Here is a 20,015-nt window from a genome sequence, read left to right on the forward strand (position 1 = left end):
GCCGGTCCCCGTCTTCCTGGCGCCGCGGGGCGCGCCGGGCCCCTCGGGTGTGCTCTGTCACAGTCACACGGGGGGAACATAAGCAACGGCGTCCTTCGGCTGCCGTTACGCCCCGATTACTCCCGCACCACGCGCGTAGGGGTGCCCACGCGAGCCTTGCGTGGGCTTGAGTGCTGAGCCTGCTACAGCTACCCGAGAGCGACGCGTTACGCTGCGCTTAATGCTGTTACGTTTGACTTCGTGTAACCCAAACCCTGTTGTTTTTTGTCTTTTGTTTTAGTTCCTCTGCGTGCTGAAAACACCTTTCTGACAGAATGGTGGTTTATAAAGATAATCGCCATCTTAAGTAATTTGTGGGGATGATTACCAAATAAGAGGCTATCTTTCAGATTTCAGCGAGCAGATGTACTGGACTGTATCAGAGCAGGACCTTCCACTTATGGCAGGGTTTATCTCCCACCACTGCATGACGAAAGCTTGGAAATCGTACAGCCGATCGGCAAACGTAGTCTGAATATACCTTCCTACTAGCGTCCCACTGCCCTGCCGTTCAGCCTTACACAACAGCTCTCTGAAGCTGTTGAGGGCTAGTTTCAGCTTTGTTACCGTAAGTCGGCAGATTAAAAACTCTCTAAGACTCAGTTCGGAGTTTTAGAAAGCAGGTATTCTTTATTGCAGCGCTGGGCGCACAGGGGATCGCTCCACCTAGTGTGCGCCCCGAGCTGCTCAGCTACAGGAGTAATGTACAATCAGAATATACATATTCATTAGATTCCCAAGAAATTATTAACATATTCATGTTATTTCTTGGAACTCATTAACATATGTAAAAGTCTCTTTAACGCATGCGCTCTTATGTTCATTGGTGGTCTTCCGGGGTCCTCTGGTGGTTGTCGATAGTCTTCCTCACCGTGTCCGCTAGTTGAACTCAGTCTTTTCGCCTGCACAGTTTGTCTTTTGGCCCAGTTGCACTAACTAGCTGATTTCAGCATAACTTCCTTATCTATTCCACCCCTATACACAGAGCTTCAAGGATTCCTTTTATCTACCGAATGTCCAGTCTGTCTATCCACGGAACATTTAGCTACTTTGTTTCGACAAAGAGAACCATATATCTCCGTAGTATTTCTTTATATTCGGTATCAGCTTCATCATCAACTTCCAGGTCAGTTTGTTTCATATTTGTACGTTGACCTTTGGCAGCAGGAATCAGAGTAAGTTTAACATTAGAAACTAAGTTTTCCAGCTTCTCACAACAGGCACTAGCCTACTTTTTGAGGTCTTATCACCAGGTCTAATATCCTGCATTTTGCACAAAATTCCTCAAATCTTAATTGTAGAAGCTACTTCTACTAGTAGGAGCACAAGATGAAAATTTGATGCTCCCTGTTTTTGTTGAGGGAAGATGAGTACTGTTGGTCAGTATGCTGCAGTTCAGCTCAACGTAAGGATAACTAAGCTAATTTTTGCTAACGTTAAGAGATTTTGTACTAGGGAGAAAGTTATTAAGTTCTTCTAAGGCTGAATCAGTAGCTGGGAGAAAAATTTCATGGATTTATTGGTGTTGAGGAGCATGAATTTTTCCATAGAGCTATGTTGCATGATACACACCGGCCAGGAAACCAATGTAATCACATTATTTTTGAGCAGTGGTTGATTTGCACGTCTAAGCTTCATTTCTCAGCAGGTGTGGATAGTGTGTTTTGTCCATAATCATTACAGGTTTTTGAGTATTTTTTTAACAAGAATGTAGGGACATATATGATGAAATCATGTATTTGTGTTTGTCTTTCCCCTGTAGCACAAGGCAGAAAATTGCCGTTTCTGAAATGGTGAGTCCATTTGTTTAAAAAAAACCCCACCAACCATCTAAGGTATAAAAATACAAGATGTCCTCATCACTAAAAAATAAACAGTCTTCCATCAAAGGGGGGGGGAATAAAATAGCAAGTTCTTTAAGTCATTTCCCAGGAGATACATTTTTCCCAGCGTCTTCATGCGATCATCCTGCTGAGTCAAACACACTGATGCCCAAACATGTTGGTGACAAAATTTTTTTCTGGCAAGTAAAATAAAAATAATTACTCCCCTTACTTCTGCTGGGACAGAAGAGAGGACAATGAAGTGGGAATTTCCCAGTAAACTCAGAAGGCTAGTCTGTGGTTACACCTCGTCTGCAGGTGTAAATTGTACGTGCTCTAATTAGATGCATTGTGTTAGGTATAGTTGATACAGGAACTGAAGTTACCTTGAAGAGACCCAACACGTTGGGCTGCTGAGAATCCGAGAGTGTTTGGACTGCAAGAACAGTGACAGATCTCAGTTTAAAGTAAGGGTCATCAGCCTTCTCCCAAGTTCAGATATCCTCCCAGCTGTGTTTCTGCAAAAATACATCCTGATCTAACTAGGAAGTTTAAAATGAGTAGAGAATTATGGAAATTGTCCTTTGCTTCCATTCTTTTTAACAGTCACTTTGTGGGAAAGTGCTGATGTAGGGAATGTCTTTTGCACCCAATTAATTTTCAACAGAGCGAACAGCATGAAAATGAAACTGAGAGTTCTGCTAGCACTTCTGAGAAACACTGATTGCTCTCTATAATTTCATTTTTCATTCCCAAAGAAGAAACTAATTGCAAGGAAAGGAAGGGAGTGGAGGAAATTCACAGGTCAGGAGACTGACAAGGTCTATAGAGATAATACGTCTGACCCCTGTAAGAGAAAAAACATTCTGTTATTTAGACTTGACATAGGCACTAAACTATCAAAACGCAGGCTTAGATGTACCATGGGCAGAAATGTAGGTGTCCAGGAACCTTTACTGTGGAAGACTTGGAGCGGGATTCAGAAGATCTAAAATTTGGGCTTCGGGGCCCACAAGAATATTTAAATACTTAAACTCACATTGTGGATCCAGCTTGTTAAAGGTTTGAATACTTTTGAGTATAGACAGTTTCATTTTCATCTTTCATTGCAGCTGGGAGGTTGTTTTGAGAACCAAGGGTTGGTAAGTGGACAGAACAAAAAGATGCACCTTCTTTTTTTACTTCTTGCCCGTCTTCCTCTGTTTCAGTTTCTTAGCAATGCTCTTTACCGATTTGCAGGTGTTCAGAGGGGCAATGGATTTTCCCAGGAAAAAAGTTAATTAAACTTACAAATAATTATATTAGTATGTTAATGTGTGTTTATGCTTTACTACATTACTTTGTAGCATTTGGATTACTTTATGTGACTAGAAGTTTAAAGGTTGCAAGATAACAAGCATTACTGCATCACATGCTATTTCTTGAAAAGAGATGATCATAAGTTTTCAAGAAAGTACGTGAGATTTTAAAGCAGGCGAAAGTATTTCTACTGACCGATAGCAAATGTTGGCAGTGGAGAATGGAGCCCTCATTTTGGAGTTCAGTTCTTTAACTTTGAGATACGGAGCTCAGAGCTAGAGTCACTGAAATCTTAATTTTTCTCAGGAACTCAAGTGCTGTACTACCCATACAAATTAATTATCACATTTGTCTTTCCAACATAAAGCAGAAATAATAGTATTTTTTGACTCCTTAGTAACGTTGTGTGGCTAACACAGTTTGTATACTTTTTGAGGAGGAATGTAATACCATTCTGTAAACAAAAATGAAACTTCTTAGGCCTTCCCTTATTGTGTCTATTCTGTTGTGTTTATCTTTGATAGTATTAATATGAAGATCTTTTACTTCCAAATCTGTGTGGAAAGATTTAATGTTAAAATGAGTATCATAGCAAGGTTGGGTGTTGATTTGGAATATTGGCTACTCTCAGTTAATAAATAAAGTACGCTCAACAAAACCAGAATTAAAAGCAGTGATGAGTACAGGATATATTAAAAGTGAGTCACAAACAGAAATTGATACTGATTTGGCTATTTGTAATTGCTTTAGGACAAATGAAGAGAAAATGGGAAGAAAGACTGAAGAAAGTGGAAGAACTAGCGTCTCACTATGAAAGAAACCCTCTTCCTCCAGTTTATAGACCAAAACTGTCCAAACCCTTTCTGCCATCCTCTGTTTGGAAAATATTTTGTCGTCAGGCTGAAGCTTTCAATTATGTAAAAACCTGCAAAGAGGTAAGTTGTTTGTTAGGTGAATGTCTCTACTCTTTAGGTACTTTCAAGGTCGAACTTCACTTAAAAGCTTGGTTGATAGTAAACTCTTTATCAGATTGCAAGATTTTTTTTTTCTTCTTTTTTTTCCTTCTTCCCAATCCTGAAACAGCAAGTATTTTTTTCTGTCTTCATAGGAGATCATGCTACACTGGAGGTAGCTCTTAGAAGTACTAGTTCTAACATACAAATTGATACGTGATATGTTAACCTCTAACAGTAAAAGTGCTTTTTGGTAACATGGTAGTGATAGATTTGTTCCTTCTGAAGATGAGCCAGCTGTCGGGGTTGACAGGAGAATGGGAAGGTAGTGAGAGTTGAGTAGGAAGAAATAGGAGGAAAAAACTGAGGGGGGAAAAAAAAGAGAGATAAACAGGAGGCAGAGACAAAATAAAGACAATACTACTTTCCAATGGCATCAGAGTAGCAAGTTCAGATGATAAGAAGTGATGAGCCAAATAAATGTTAGGCAAAATGTATCCTCTGTTTTCAGTTTAATACTTTTCAAATTGATTGCTGCTTTTAAAGAAAGCACCGGGTTTTTCTCCACGCTGTTTTAGGTGTTCAAGTAATCCTGACAGTCTGTTTTCCAAAATGCACTCTCGCTGGCTTGGCAGTAGGTTTTTTTGCGTTTTCTTTTCAGATTTCCATTTTTGGATTTAAATAATACAGAGACTAAAGAATATTTGCTATAAAGCTATATGCTGCCATCATGTCCATAAGGCTGTTCCTTTCAGGACATTGTTCCTCCTTCTGTTAGATGCACTTGCCACTGATCAGAAAAAAGATGACTTTACAGAGAAAACAGAGTTTACATTAATGCACAGGAAAGAAAAGCTTCAAATTTTTACTCATGTAACTGAAATCAGAATGATGTTCTTAATTAAAAACAGATGCTACTTAGCTTAAAAAGGGATAAATGATCTACTTACAGTTTTCTAGTATTTACTAACCTTTGACCAAAGAAATTAATGTCAAATAGGCACTTCTGAAGACTTTAACTGGTTCTTTGAATAAAAAAAAGCTTCAATGTTTTTATTTAAAAAGGATGCTCACGTATTTGCCCTGGAAAAGAACACACAAAGTGGACAGAGGTTTTACCTTGTGACAACATATAAAGAGCTTTGGTTTTATTACACGTGAGTACTTGAAAAGGTACCCTATATGTTACCATAAGATAGTAGTATACTGGATATACTATTATCTAGTAATAGCTGTTACTGGATAGCTATCCGCAGTGGCCATCTGCTGCTCTGACTAGCACAGAGCTGTAACGGGTTGCCTGAGGTTTGATCTTGGCCATGGGGAAAATCTTCATAAGGATAAACCAATCTAGTCTATAGTGGGTTTCAACTTTCTTTTGAGTTGCAGACTGCCATTATTTCCTGGGAATTAAGGACCTCGTTTACCGAACTTAAATCTAATAGCAGTAGATTTGCTTTTACTCAGCTTTCCTCAGGGGATCGTACCAACAGGTGACACAAACATACTTCTATGATTAGTCGTATATCAATTTAAATGGGCATTAATATAAATGTCCGGTTACTGATTTATGGTTTTATATTTGTGTGATGTAGTTTCGAGTATTGACAATTTGATCATGCACTGAACTTATTTTCCCAATTTTTTGTTTTACAATAAAATATTTGGTTATGAAGTAAAAGAAATCTAAGAGTCAATTTTTATATGAAAAGTAAGCTTGATTTTTTTTCCTCAATTTGAAAATGAGATTAATTTTTAATTTAGTTGGGAAAAAAGTCCATGTAATCTTATTTTTAGTGCTTAAGACATATGAGTGATAACTTACTAAATTTTTTACTGTAGTTTCCATCATTCCTTAAATTCTCAACAGCATTTCTGTTGACAGTATGTATTGTAAGACTGGGGGGGTATGGGGAGGCGAAAACTTTACAAACTTAAATTCTAGGCCAGACAAATGTCTTTGTTGATATTTGATGCTGAAGTTAGTTACAAATTTTTCAAAGCATTGTAGGGCTGCTACTTTTTTTAATATGGGTGGTTGATTGAAAAATAAAAGAATATTTAGGACTTGCGGGATCCTTGTTTGCAACTGGTAAGTATGTATAATGTTGTGATTTGTTTTTGTTTTTCCTTAGCAAAGGTTATAAAACAAGTCTTATGCATTGCTATGAAGTAATTCCTGAAAAAGATGCTTGCAAACTTTATTTTGATTTGGAGTTCTACAAGCCAGCAAATCCTGGTGCAGATGGCAAGAGTATGGTTGCGAAGTTAATTGAGGTAAACTGGAGCAAAGTCATGTTGTAGATTCAGTACGAATTTGTTGTTGATTTAATATGAAACCAAAGTATTTACCACTTTATCTTGATTATTCTGTAGTAAAATGAAAAAGAATTGTAGACCTAGTGGTTATTTTTAATGAAGTAAAAAGTACTGGTTTAATTAAAGCAAAGTTTCTCTTTAAGTGAAAAGAAAAAATAGAGAACCACGGTTGTTGGAATGCTTGTATTCACTGTAGGTTTACTGATATGATAAGTTTGCTTTGGCAGATTGTTTTATGTCCTCTGCCACTTCAAAGCTGTAAAACTGAAGGAATGTTTAGGTATTCTTCAGAGTAGCATCAATAAAAGTTCCATTCAGATATTCCTCAGTTCATTTTCTTTGCCAGCTGGTGCAGTCATATATCAAGGCTTAGATAAATCCCTCCTGATTTTAGGTGTCTTCAGATGGCAGCTCATTGTAGTTGAGTTAAATGATGATGTAGAGAACATCAGGTGACTGCACTTACCAATTTGGTACCTAAAGGTAAATATCTTTGCTAATTATCAATTTTATTAAATAGCGCAAATTTCCATTTTATTGCAAATTTGGTTGGAGAATGAGCTCTGCTGCAAATTCAGTATGACAGAGGTGGAAAATAAAGCAGGTTTTTAGAAGAATGTCTTCTGTTCCAATAAAATCTCTTTGTGAGTGGCCATTTGTGAGACTTCTGACCCTTGCATGTCCCTAGCTAGAAAGGAAAGAAAGAAAGAAAAAGATGATTGAGGTCGTTCCTTTGTAAAGAACCCTTCACTGATACAGAATCCGGAGGGGTTTACTCCATTGCAGATCAATTCTGAAATCTAGAGATTCCTCAGGATAAGAAGAGAACTTTGGATTTGCTGCGTAGGGGATCTGAGATACTAAAATCCTAAGCTTCCAGACCGTTAGGTTCTGAGTCCCAGTCCTAAACATGAGTAATCACAAGCTTAGCTTATAGAGGGGTTTTAGAGCTATTTTAGAGCCAGACATCTTATGTTTTCTGCTTAGTTAGTGTTCATTGGGTCATACCAATGAATTAGCTAAATCAGCAGTGAATTAGCATACCAACCTTTATATCATGATAGCTTCTATCTTCCATTCTTGGTAAGCCTGCATTACAAACATTGTCACTGTGGGTGTGAACTGCTTTGTGTGGAAAAAAACAGAAGATAAAGCCACTAAATTAGACTTCAACCTGAAAAACTGAAAATCTGCTCAGTTTATCACTGTTAGTATATACAGTGACTTGCTTATTTCAGGAAATAGAGTCTATGTCAAATTTGGTTAAAATTTGCTATGTCATGAGTTAGTTTGAATTAAATTAATTGTATGCATTTGTGTTGGGTTTTATAGATACCACTATTAAAAATGCTAGAGAAAATAGCCTAATTAATGTTTATAATTTCAGCTTGTCAGCCAAAAATTAAAAGAACTTTATGATGTAGATTGTTCCGCCAAAGATGTCTTGAATTTAGATTCCAGTACTGATGAAAAATTTAGTCGACACTTAATATTTGTACCCCAAAAGACTGTATTTAAGGATAATACTCATATTGGTAAGTGCGTTCTTTTCTCTTACACCTAGAAATAAAAGGTGAGGTTTTGACTTTGTACAGTGCCATCTCACATTTGAATATTTATTTTAATGGAATTATATGTGGAAACAAATATGTATTCCCAGCAGAAATGACTACCTATTTCTATTTCATTAAGCCTTATTATTTCTCAACTCATCTTCTACTTCCTTTTTCTGTAATCAGCATTCGTGTTTGCAAAAATGTAACTTTTTTTGTGCCTGTATCTTTTATTTATGAAACTACTGGCAAGACTGGGTTTTGGCTTGAAAATTGTTTTACAGGATGACTATGACGCCTTAATTTTCAGGTTAATGTCAGTCTTAACAATTGAGGCTAAGATTATGGGCTCTAAATACAGTTGGTTTGTGCTCAGCACAGGGTCAGAAAGGCAGGACAAAGATGGTTTCAAGCCACCTGTGCATAAACATGATTAAGGGAAAGCTGAAAGCAATTTTAATTGTTGATACAAGTTGGGATTTCATGGGATATGGCAACTCCAACACAAAGGATTGCCAGTTCAGGGTTGTCTTGACTCCATTTTAAAAATAGGTATAATAATGCCTCCTCACTTCACAGAAGTATTTTGAACATACTTTCAAAATACTGTTTATGAAGCACTGAGGTGCTAGTGGTGAGCATTAAGAAAAGTTAATGCTGAAATTAATAATTTCTTCCTCTTGTATATATATTTTGTATGGTGTGCAGTAAAGCAGGCTTATAGACATACATTGAACAATGAAGGCACCACAGAGTATCAGCTGAGTTTTGTCCGAGTGAAGCAGGAACTGATGGAAAACAGCGTGCCCAGTGGTGGAATTAAAATCTGTATCAACCTACAGATGCAGAAGTTTGGGTTATTTAACATTGCACTTGCAGCCTTGGTTTTGTCATTTCTTAATATTTGAGTGTTTGATTTTGTAATCTTTGTTCTTTATTGTGTTTGTTTCAAACAAACAAATAGGGTGAGGGAGAGGAAGCAGAAATGCTATTAGAGAGTACCACATTAATAATCTCAGGGGTTATTAGAAGGGATGAAATTTAGATTTGTGACATTTAGCTCTACCATTTGTGTTCAGGAGCAGCAGGACTACGTGTATCGGAGAGAAAGAAATTACGAGCTTTGTTACTGGGTTTCCACTGGTAGTAGAATAGGAAGAGTCGAGGATGTTGGGTTCGTAATTTTGGTCCCAGTCAGGTTCCCGCTTTTATTCTGCTGTCTGCTTGGTCACAGTCTGTCTGACTGTCTTCATGCCCAGTCTTCCTTTTCCTTTCTCACCCTTACTGCTTTTTCTAGCTCTGCACCTTCCCTCATTCCAGTCTTGAGTAAGGCTTATACTGTATTTCTTCTTTTTTTATACCTCCTGTGTTTTTTAAGTAGCTTCTTACTGTGCACTGTCTATGTCCTAGCAGGGGATAGTAGAGAGCACAGGGAAGATGCGCTCTTTGCTTTTAGTGCTTAATGACAGCACAGCTGACAATAATGACACAGCGCTGGGCTTCTTTCTAACCCAGTACAGCATTAGAGAAAATCTTATTTTCCTTTTGAATTGTCTAGTTATTTCATGGGGAGAACACATGTACTGTTGGATCAAAGTTGTGCAGGGTTGACACAAGTTTTGTGTTGCTCTGAGGAATCATCTATGAAAGGTCTTGTCAGCATGAACAGCTGGAGGAGTGAAGCAAACTGTAAGGAGAGGCTGGATCTTGTAGGCCTGCGGGCATGTACGAAATTTTTTTCCCCAAATATTTTTAATAAATATACGTGCATGATCCATGGCCTAAACATCACTTCAGGCCAAAATTCAGAACTTTACTCCAACACAGAGGCCATAGGATTTCTCAGAACCTATTTTTTTCAGCTTTTTTTAACATTAAAAAACCTATTTCTCATTCTTAGGAGCAGTGGAATCTGTGTCCCTAAACCTTTTGAGGAGTAGCTGACATGGCAAGCTAAGCAGATTGTCAAAGTTATAACCAAATGCTGATAATATTGGCTGCCAACCCCAAGTGTGACACAGAGCAGTTATTTCTTGTGTGACACCGTGGTAACAGATACAAACCCCGAAGACTTAAAAGGGATTACTGCAATTTTTAGTTCAAAAGTATGGTCTTTAACTCCTCTGCCACTATAAAACTCTGAAGTAATACACGGGTGGTAAATAATTTGGTATGACAGCAATTTTAGCCTGTGAACTACATTAGTCAGTTCTTTCGGTAAAAGCTTGAACTGTTTATTCTAGTCCATTAGTTAAGTGTTCTCTGTCTCCACCGTGGTGTGAATTTCACGTTTACTGTCAGACTTAAAATATATTTAGAGATTGTGTATTCATGTTCTGCCTTTGCCTTTACTGTGACTTCAATATCTTGTTCAAAAAACTGATTTTTTATAATTAAGAGATGTAAATGTTGAATTTTTTATAATTGAGAGATGTAAATGTCAGTGCTAAATTCATGCATGTTACCAATAATATTACACTCTAGACTTTTCATTAATGCATTTTAGTAACCTGCTTGACAAACCTGGCTTAAAGCATATTAACTTTGTACTTTGTGCAAAATACAATGCTGTAGTAAATAACTAAAAATCCAGATAACTTCATAACATAATTTCACAGAATCTATATGAAAATAAATATATTCTTTCAGGTGATGTTCAGGTGATGGAAAGATTTTGTCTAATATTAAACTTAAAAGGGTTAGTATACTTTTCAGACACATTCAAGTGTTGCCTTTTTAAAAAATTCATCATTGTGGTGTTCTGTCTAATAAAAATTACTTTGCGATGAGTTAGTGGTATTTATGTGGGGTAAACTAGAATATGAACTATCACATCTTGGATGATATAGTTTCATAAGCATTTTATGTCAGGAGTCATGCACAAAGTGCATGGGCTTAAAATGAAATATGATTTAAAACATTTGGTATATAATACTTGGAATTAGTTACTAGTTAGAATTAAAATACAGGGACTGAGTTCATAGCTCATGTAAGAAAGCACAGGAGATCGTGTAGGTCCACGGGAAAGCTGTGGAGATCAATGAATTTACTTTGATCTACACAGCTGACAAATCCCGAATATAAAAACACAAAATACAGTCAAGGGTCAAAAGTGTGAAATGCTGGGTTTGGTTCCCACATCTGACCAGTTCGAAGAAATGGGAAGAGAGAAAACAAAGGTGTGTGTGAACGATAAAAAACTAACTCCCAAAATAATCTTTCACTGACAAAAACCTTGCTATTCTGACACCAGAGTGATTGTTACTTAATTACACACAGAAAAAAAGGAAGTGGTCAACCAGGACTTTTAAAGATACTTTAACTTTTATGGTAATTGAAATGAACTTCCGTTCTGAAGTAGGTACATTTTCTCCCCGAACTGAAGATCCGAGTAACTACTGTTATAAACCTAAGAAATTCTGTGTGCATATTTGAACACACAGGGTTAAAACGCTGTCTATGACTATGAATCATTTGTGTGCCTTAGTAGTCCTGTAATGAATTATGAGGATGGTGATATTAATGCTTCATACTGAGTCATTCTGCTGATACGTAGCACAAGAGGACCTGTATTTCATATTCTTTCAGGTTCCCCCCATCGAAGCTTCAACTGACGACTGCAGAATCCTCCTTGCTAGTACTCCTTCCACTTCGTAGTTTTTCTTCCACATCTGTATTTCTTCTCTTCGTTCTCCCTGCAAGCAATTTGGCCATGGTTTTCATTTGTCTGTCTGTCTGTCTTTGGTTACCATCTAGCGGAGCCTGGAGTACAGTGGGGGTTGGATTACAATACTCGGAGTTTGAAAAGCCATTGCAAAATACTTTTGTAAAAGTAATTTGTTGTTTGAGTAAGCCCTGGTCAAACTGTTACATCAGTTAATATACCAGGAAGCTGCAAGTAAACCTTTTTAATTATTCTGAAAGTGAAATTAGGGAAAGCAGTAGTGAGAGGGACAATCACAAGCTCTTCAGAATCCTCAATCTGTTAATGTCATCGCATGCTGTCATTAACTACTGCAAAAATATTCAGCTAAACGATTAAAAACTACCTATGATTAGATAAAAAAATAAGTTTTGTAATAGCAAAGCTGTATGAATGCTTTATTCATGTATTGAAGAGTTTCACTAAGTGGTACTTGAAATAGTAAATCAAACTACATTTTATAAAGGACCTTGACTATTTTACTTATTTTTTGATATCACTGTCATTAACAAAGTGGTCCTACATTAAGCATTTTAATAAGTCTTACTGTAACAGCCTAGTTCATATGCAGAAATGTTCCTGCTGAGCTAGCACGAAGACCCAAACTGAACTTGTTCAGCAAGTTTCTGACATTCTAGTGGAAAATTCAGGTTGACAGAAATTTCAGTGCAAAAGTCTTCCTCGTATTAATCATCAAGTCAAGATCACTCGTGCTCCAAGCATGGGAGCAGCTTGAGATCGTGTCTGTCAGAGGCTTTAATAACTGCAAGGGTACAGGTGTGATGGGTAGGAGAAATTCTTTTGAAGGATACAAAAGACATTTTATTCAATTTTGCATTTTTATCCGGGACTTTGAATTTAGTTTGGGAAATTGTAGTGACAGCCGATGCATTTCCGTTTCGTTATGTTGTCTTTATTTCTAAAGATGTGATCGCCAAGCCAACTCGCTTCTCAGTTCTCTCTATTCTCAGTAGTAAAATTGCAAAGGGAAAGATTATGGCTGTATGATACAATTAATATACGCAAAATTGTTTATTTTCTCATGTTTTAAAAGAAAAAAGTTTAGTAAAAATTCTTGCCAAGCATGGGTTTCTTAGTTACTAAGCAGAACCATTTTGTGCACTGGGCTGGTCCAAAAGATTTTTTTAAAAAAATCCAGGAGGGGAGAAAAAAAAACCCAACCCAAACTCCAACCACTTCCATCTTGGCTGTTTTGAAAAATGTTCGCACAGGAACTAAGTTCTTTCTCGACTCATAAATGACGTTATCGGCTCCGGGGGTTTTTTTGTTTGTTTGTTTTTAAGGTAACTTTGTGAGAACCATTCTGCAGCCTGCCCTAAGGTTAATGGAGAGTAAGGCTGCTGTTGTGATTCCAGAAGAAGGAGCAGGACATGTTTTCCAGTGTTCTGCAGAAGCAGTTGGATTAGATGGTTCTCTTATAAACCTCACAGCCATCGAAGATGCTTCCAAAGGCTGGCCAGCCATTGCTCGGGAAACAAAGGATATGGAAACATCACACCAGGGAGAAAATTCATTTTCCTTTCTAATAGTAAATAATAAAGAAGGAGACAAGCAACTTTTTGTGGATCTAGGTAAATATAAGAAGTGCTTTTAAACCTCTTTGGGATGCGACAAAGGTTAAGAAATGAGATGTTCCTTAATCTTTGGTTACAGGCAATAAGAACAACAGTGTTCTTACTGTTGTCCCTATGGTCAGAACGTAAACCAAATACAATACGTGCTGAAACTGTCATCATAAATGCTGTACTTTACTTTAAAGCAGCCTTAGATTCTTGGTCCATGGAACTTCTTATATTGCTACATTTAATGATTTTGTTCTGAAGTTTGAAGAAACTCTTGCCACACAAGACTCTCTAATTAATTTTGTTCCTAAGGACTTAGTGCTCCTATTTGGATTAAAAGAGGATAGTATATATTGGATTTTTGTCATTTCAGCTGAATTAAAGTTGTTTAATTATGGAATGAGTCTTACAGGCGTGGCCTTCTGTATTGTTCTATGTGTGTGAATTGAGCCTTCTTCCCCTGTTTGGAATGGCAGTTGTTAGGTTTTAATGACGGAGTAATAGAAATTTTGGGTTGGGCACTTCATGCCCCAGTTGTGCTTAGCCTATTCATGGTATTAAAATGTTGGAAAGCTCCAGGAGCACAATACCCATAGTCAAACTAAAGTTTGAAAGTTCCGCCCTTCCCCCTCCCCGTATCGGGTTTCTCTGCTTTTTTTTCACTGTCTCAGTGAGATGAAAATAGCTTAGCATGCTTTTGTACAGCAGTGCGTTACACACTTGAGGACTGTTTATCATGTTTTTTCTCAGACTTCTCTGGAGAACCCCCACTCCTTCAAATTCTTATGGAATTCAGGATCACTTTTATTGCTGGCCTCTTCAGTATGTCTGATTTGTTGAAATGTAATCCCAAAGTTGGCCCTCTAATAGAGGCTTCTCCGTTACTGACGCAGAAGGATTACTTTGCGCCTACTGTTCAAAATTCCTTCAAGCATATTCGTGAATGGAAATTAAAGAAAAACAAATTGTTTACTGTGTCACTTCACCTTTTAAGAATTTGATGTTAGTCCCCAAAAATTAACCATCCTCAATATTTATGTTACACACATCACGTCAAAACTGGAAGGCTAAAATCAAAATAGCTGGAATACTGAGTTACATCACAAGGCTGCAGTGATGGAAAGGGACGTGACGTTCTTGTTGTACGAGATCTTTTAATTCCTTTATCTTCATGAAACCCACAAATGATGCACCCACCTCCTCAAGACATTCTTAGACAGATTAGGCAATGATGTTTACGATACCTGTTCATTTTTTTGTTGTTTGTTTTTGAGATGGGAATTAAATTTTCCTGATACATACTTCACCGTATACTACACACAAGTGGTGTCTGGTACACAAAACCCAGGAGGTTTGATGAATATGAAGTGCTGGTTAAAATAATTGTGTAGCTTTTTATGCTCAGCTGTATTTCACAAAGTTAATGTGAAAGCACCATTTTTTTATACTGAAAGAAACTTTTAGTAGTGATAATGGCAGAATGATTAAAATGCCTACGTAGAGGTGATGAGTGTTTCTTAATTCTTCGATAACATAAAAATGTACATGTGTGTGATCCTGCTTTGTTGCATTTCTTCTATGGGACGTGAGCTGAAGTCTTACTAAGAGTTTTTGTCCATTCATTGTTTCATTTACAAGTACTAAGTATCTTAAATCCTAGCCAGCATTGTTATGTTAAGTAGTACTTGTTTTCCTGCAGGAGTTTATACAAAGAATAGAAATTTCCGGATGTATAAATCATCAAAAGCAGGAAAAAAAGTGATTCTGAAGATAGCAGAGGATAATAAGTTTGTCCCTAACTGTGAAGAGAATGTTTCCTTGGAGGAAGCATATTTTCTTTCCTCTTTGATCTGCAACATCAGGTAATTGTTTAATTCTGGTGGAATTGAAAATATTTTAAAGTACATATTTTAGACATTTTTGTCCTGCAGCAGTTACAAATAACTACTATCAATGGGCAGTTATTTCGTGAACATTGTTACAGTGTAATTTAGGAGTTTCCAGTAGAACTCCTTGTTTTTGAAGAAAAAATTTCTTCGGATTTTTTTTTTTTGCTTTATTTTTCCTTAACCTACCTCCAAATGTCTAAAGAACACAGAACATGTGGTACAGCTTCTGGGTTGTGCCTCATTTCTCTATACACACTCAAAATGCCAAAATGTAACCATTATTAAGTTTGGTTGGATTCTGTATAGTTCTGCAAGGAAAAATTACAGCTTTCCAGTCAATTAAATAGGAAGAGTTTAAATATTTTCCAAAGTATGATAAAAAAAATAAAAAGGCTTTTTGTACACGTTTACTTGCATACCAGATTTCCCATTTGGTACAGATACCTCCTTAGGCTGGATACTGGTACATATAATAATCAAGTTTTCTGTATCTAATCTAAACCTCTGATATATCTTGCCCTGCACCAACTGTATCTTAAGATGATCCTAATCGTTACTGCAGCAGAAAGAAGGTTAAAATGGTACATCCAGTTGTATGACATTATGTATAATAATTTTATTAAAAACATGTATTTATTGTGACTTCAGTTTTTATAGCCTGACATGTTCATTATCCTGAATTGATGCCCGTAGCCCCGTAGCATAAATCGTGTAGTGTGTTCAGATCATAGGTATCAGCTGAGTCTGTCATAAACACAGGTGAGAAATTCTGCTATGTGATCACCTGGCTTCCAGCTCGTAAGAAGGCAAGGAAGAGTAGTTCATTGTAGAGAGAGAAGAAAAAATAAATTGAAAACTTTCAAAGGGTACATATGCATAAATATTACATCTAGAGCAAATACCTTTGTAAGAGTAGTACAGCAGTACAGCAGACCAGCAGTCTTTAAATGGCTGGATCCTGGGATTTTTGCCAGGAACCAAATTGTGCTGTTCTGAAGGCGGAGGCCTTGCCCTCTGCTGGTACAAATCAGAGGAAACCGTCAAAATGAGAAGAAAAAGTGCTACAGGGATAGCGAAAGGTAGCATACAGAATCACAGACTGGTTGAGGTTGGCAGAGACCTCTGGAGTTTGTCTGGTCCAACCCCCCCCCCCCTCAAGCAGGGCCACCTAGAGGCGGTTGCCCAGGGCTACGTTATGTCGTGCTGTAAGAATCACACATTTTCTTTTGTATTCTCTCTTCAGAGCAAGGGATGACACAAAAGTTCTGTCATCTGGCTTTTCAGAGGAGGAGAGAAAAATGTCCGCTTTTTTAAACAGTAAAACTACCAGAAGCAGCAGAGGTACCTCAAGCCTTTTCTACTGTATAGAAAAAAAGTACTCTCAAATTAGATGTACGGTGACTTACACACCTGATAACCTCTAGGAGAGCTTTTCTTCAGCTAGCTTTCTGCAGGCAGCAGAGTACAGCTGTACTGAAGGATGCTCTGCAGCACCTGAATGCTATTTACCCTCTTCTCCCGCTCCCACAGCTGTCATGCTTTGTTCCAGTTCCCTCTGTACGTGAGGCCAGGGGGGTGCAGTTTAAAGATCTGCAGGAGATTAACACTGGATTTATCCCTGGTTTTATTTAAGGATTTGGTGTGATTCATGTACATTTTCTGTCTGTGGTCTATATAATGTGTAACAATTACATATTACAGTGACAAAACCACTTACAGTATGTATTTGTGGTCTTGTTGTAACAGATTCCATGGAAGGCTATCAGGATTCACCATATCCAGAAATTGATTATTTTGTTCGCTCTTTGGTTAATAAAGATGGGGTGCAAGGAGGTAAAGACCACTCTACTATTTACAAATGAGTATTCCGCAGCAGTATTTTTAAAGAGTTAATCTTTCCCCCCGCCCCCCCAGGGATACGGCGATGGAATTATTTCTCTCTGGAAGAAATACTTGTATATGATATTTCTGGTTACCGTTGGTGTGAAAATATTGGAAGAGCTCACAAAAGTAACAACATAATGTATGTTCTTTAACTATTCACTTTAAAACAGCTTTATTTATTTTCCTGCTCTACTGTTATTCTGAAAAATGCTGAAAAACTTATGGATAGAATCAGCACCTGTTACAATTTCTGCTCTTTTGCTCTGGGGGGAATACAACAGGTTGTTTTTCTTTAAAAAAAGCAAACTTCCCCCCCCTTTACTTTGTGATAACTCAACGTGTAGTTCCAGTATCTCTATGAAGTAATCTTCATGCTATTTAAAAGGCGTGTCTAAAGGTGCTAACATACAAGTCAGAATATGTTAAAGCTATTAGGTGGTACTATACTTTGATGCTTCTTAGCTAGGAAGCTGAACAATCAGAAATAAGATAAAGAAAACAGCCCACTTTTGTGGTCTGTGATGAGTTTTGCTAGTGACTTTAGAAATATTTTAATTTAAAAATAATTCTACATAACATTTAAAATAACTGAATGATAAGGAACGTGTTTTTGAGAAATACAGGTACAAAAAGAACCCCCCACAGCCACTACGCTAGATGAACTTGGGTGTTTCTAAAGCACAGCTGAAAAAGCTGGGTTGTCTAATCAGTTGACAGGAAACAGTGATTTTATCTGGCTTTTATAATGAAATTACCTCTAACAGCAGCAACAACAAAATCTTATCTTAGAGTTAGGTCCCACATACTAATCTTACTTTAATGACTTTTTCTTCCAAGCTTAATGTAAAGAAGTTGACTAAATTTCACTTTCGAACGTTAGTCTTAAAAGAAATACATTTTTAACTTAAGCAGCCTGAAGTTTGTTGAAAAAAATAAGACTGTACAAAACAAGTATGTAATAAGTATGTCAGAGTATGAAAGCAATAGCCATAGATGGGGACAAACAAACTGTTCATTTAGTGTCAGAATTTCCTACTGTATGCATTCACTTCATTTATGTACTGTTACTAAAAATGAAATTATTTCATTCTTAGGATTGTGGTAGATCTAAAGAAGGAAGTCTGGTATCAAAAGTGTCACGATCCAGCCTGCAGAGAAGAAAACTTCAAATCACAAAGTATGTATTTTGTGATTTCAAAGCAATTACACTTAATACTTTTTGGAATGTTAACTTTAATTAATGCCATATATTTGATTTAGGTTTTCCATTACCACCTCGGATATGTCTCCCTTTTCTTTTCAAAGAGGTATGTTTTTGTCCTATCGATATGCTAAAGTTCTTGTGAGTAAAGCTGTCTCTGGAAGTCATTGAAAATCCCCGCTAACACAGTCTGTTGAGCTCCAGACAGTAGTTACACTGCTATAGAATAGCTCCCCAGAGCAGCTGCGCTGGTGTGGTAGCTCCGTATATTCATTTTTAAGTTCTCCAGCAGCAGATCTAGCACAAAAACCGTCAGCACAGATAAAGCTAAGTTGCTGGAATAGCCTAACTTCACTTGGGACTAAAGATTTTCTTCTGTTTTGGTCTGAACAGCAGTTCCCAGTGCATAGACCACAAGACCACTACAGGTACAGAACAGAAAAGCTGCCCAAGTTACGCTCTGCTGTGCACATTTGACTTCATGCTGGGCCAGCTGGAACACCTGAGTCAGTCAGCATCAAATTTAAGTCAGTGACCCTCAAATCTGAAGTTCACTTAACTCCTTTAATAACACATTTTAGCGTATTAAAGCAGTTATGTTTACCCACGTGGGTAACCTGATACTGCACCTAGATTCTAAGCCCTGAACACAGTAGTTTTTCCACTGAGTAGACAATACGAATTGACCTCTTTGCAACTTTTAAATTTACACTTTATGCTTTTAAATTTCAAACTGCAGAATGGCACATTAAGCTCTGCTTAAGCAGATCATCAATAACTATTAGTGTTATTTCATAGAAAACGTAATTTAAATGCGTTTTCAGATCCTGACAGTATCTGTAAACAGACATTAAAATTAGTTTTAACCTTGTATTATTTTAAGAAGCTGTACACAGCAGGCTACTCATAGTTTGCTAGAAAACCAGCAAATTTCTATTCCTATTCAAACAGGCTTCCACAGGGTAACCTGGCTATAAATTAACCTGCTGGAAAATCTGTCTTGTTGGCCAGCTTTCTATAGCATCCATTATATATGACAGTGCGAGTTTCAAACTTTCAGATCAGAGCTGGTAAAGGTATGAAGACCATTTGCATATGGAATAAATAGTATTCTTGTTTGTAAAAGGAAGAAGAGAATACACTAATGAATGCAAGGGGGAACACAGAAGAAAAAGTAAAACCACATTCTAATGCGCCAGACTTGTCAAAAAGCTCAGTATCTCTAGAAAAAAGCTTGCCTCAAGACTTCCTGTTGCCAGACAGCGAGTGGGACAACGCAAGCGATGATGCCCGTTTCCTAGAAGCTACTGAAGATGTGGAACTAGCTGAAGCTGCAAATGATAGTCTGAATTATGCCATGGAAGAAATTCCCGATGAAGTTCTTTTGGAAGCTTCAAGGAAACAGGACACTTGCAATAAAGGAGGCAGCTAACCACAGACTTGGCTAGCCAACAGACCGCTAGCAATGAAACCTGCTTTAACACAATGTGCATATCGCACGCCTTCTGTGAAAGACACTGCGATGTAGTTCAAAAATGCTCTTCCAGAGCTGTAAGACAGAGAACTGAGTAATGAACAAGTATCCTCACAACCAGATGATCCTCAGCAAGCATGAGGAGATCCTGGAAGATTACATGAGGGCTGAAGAGTACTGGACTGAAAACTCGTCATGAATGCTGCTCCAAATTTAGCACTTCTAACACTCACTGCTGCGCGGTTTCTATTTTATTAGCTCTGTGTCCAAGTTCTACTCATAAGCCAAGTAAAAT

General features: G+C 37.4%; 1 protein-coding gene across 1 annotated transcript; it reads left to right on the forward strand.

The window, feature by feature from the left end:
- Positions 1 to 255: 255 nt before the first annotated feature.
- PRIMPOL (primase and DNA directed polymerase) lies at positions 256 to 19,955 on the forward strand. The gene is made up of 15 exons (XM_009277360.2): positions 256 to 607; positions 1,025 to 1,165; positions 1,802 to 1,832; positions 3,912 to 4,096; positions 5,180 to 5,271; positions 6,250 to 6,391; positions 7,821 to 7,968; positions 12,994 to 13,281; positions 14,972 to 15,134; positions 16,405 to 16,502; positions 16,908 to 16,994; positions 17,076 to 17,184; positions 18,140 to 18,222; positions 18,306 to 18,352; positions 19,373 to 19,955. The coding sequence occupies exons 4-15, from the start codon at positions 3,917 to 3,919 to the stop codon at positions 19,676 to 19,678; spliced, it is 1,743 nt and encodes a 580-aa protein (XP_009275635.1). The 5' UTR covers positions 256 to 607; positions 1,025 to 1,165; positions 1,802 to 1,832; positions 3,912 to 3,916; the 3' UTR covers positions 19,679 to 19,955.
- Positions 19,956 to 20,015: the final 60 nt, after the last annotated feature.

This window comes from Aptenodytes forsteri, unplaced genomic scaffold (genome assembly GCF_000699145.1).
Source record: "Aptenodytes forsteri isolate BGI_AS27 unplaced genomic scaffold, ASM69914v1 Scaffold65, whole genome shotgun sequence".
Taxonomy (NCBI): Eukaryota; Metazoa; Chordata; class Aves; order Sphenisciformes; family Spheniscidae; genus Aptenodytes; species Aptenodytes forsteri.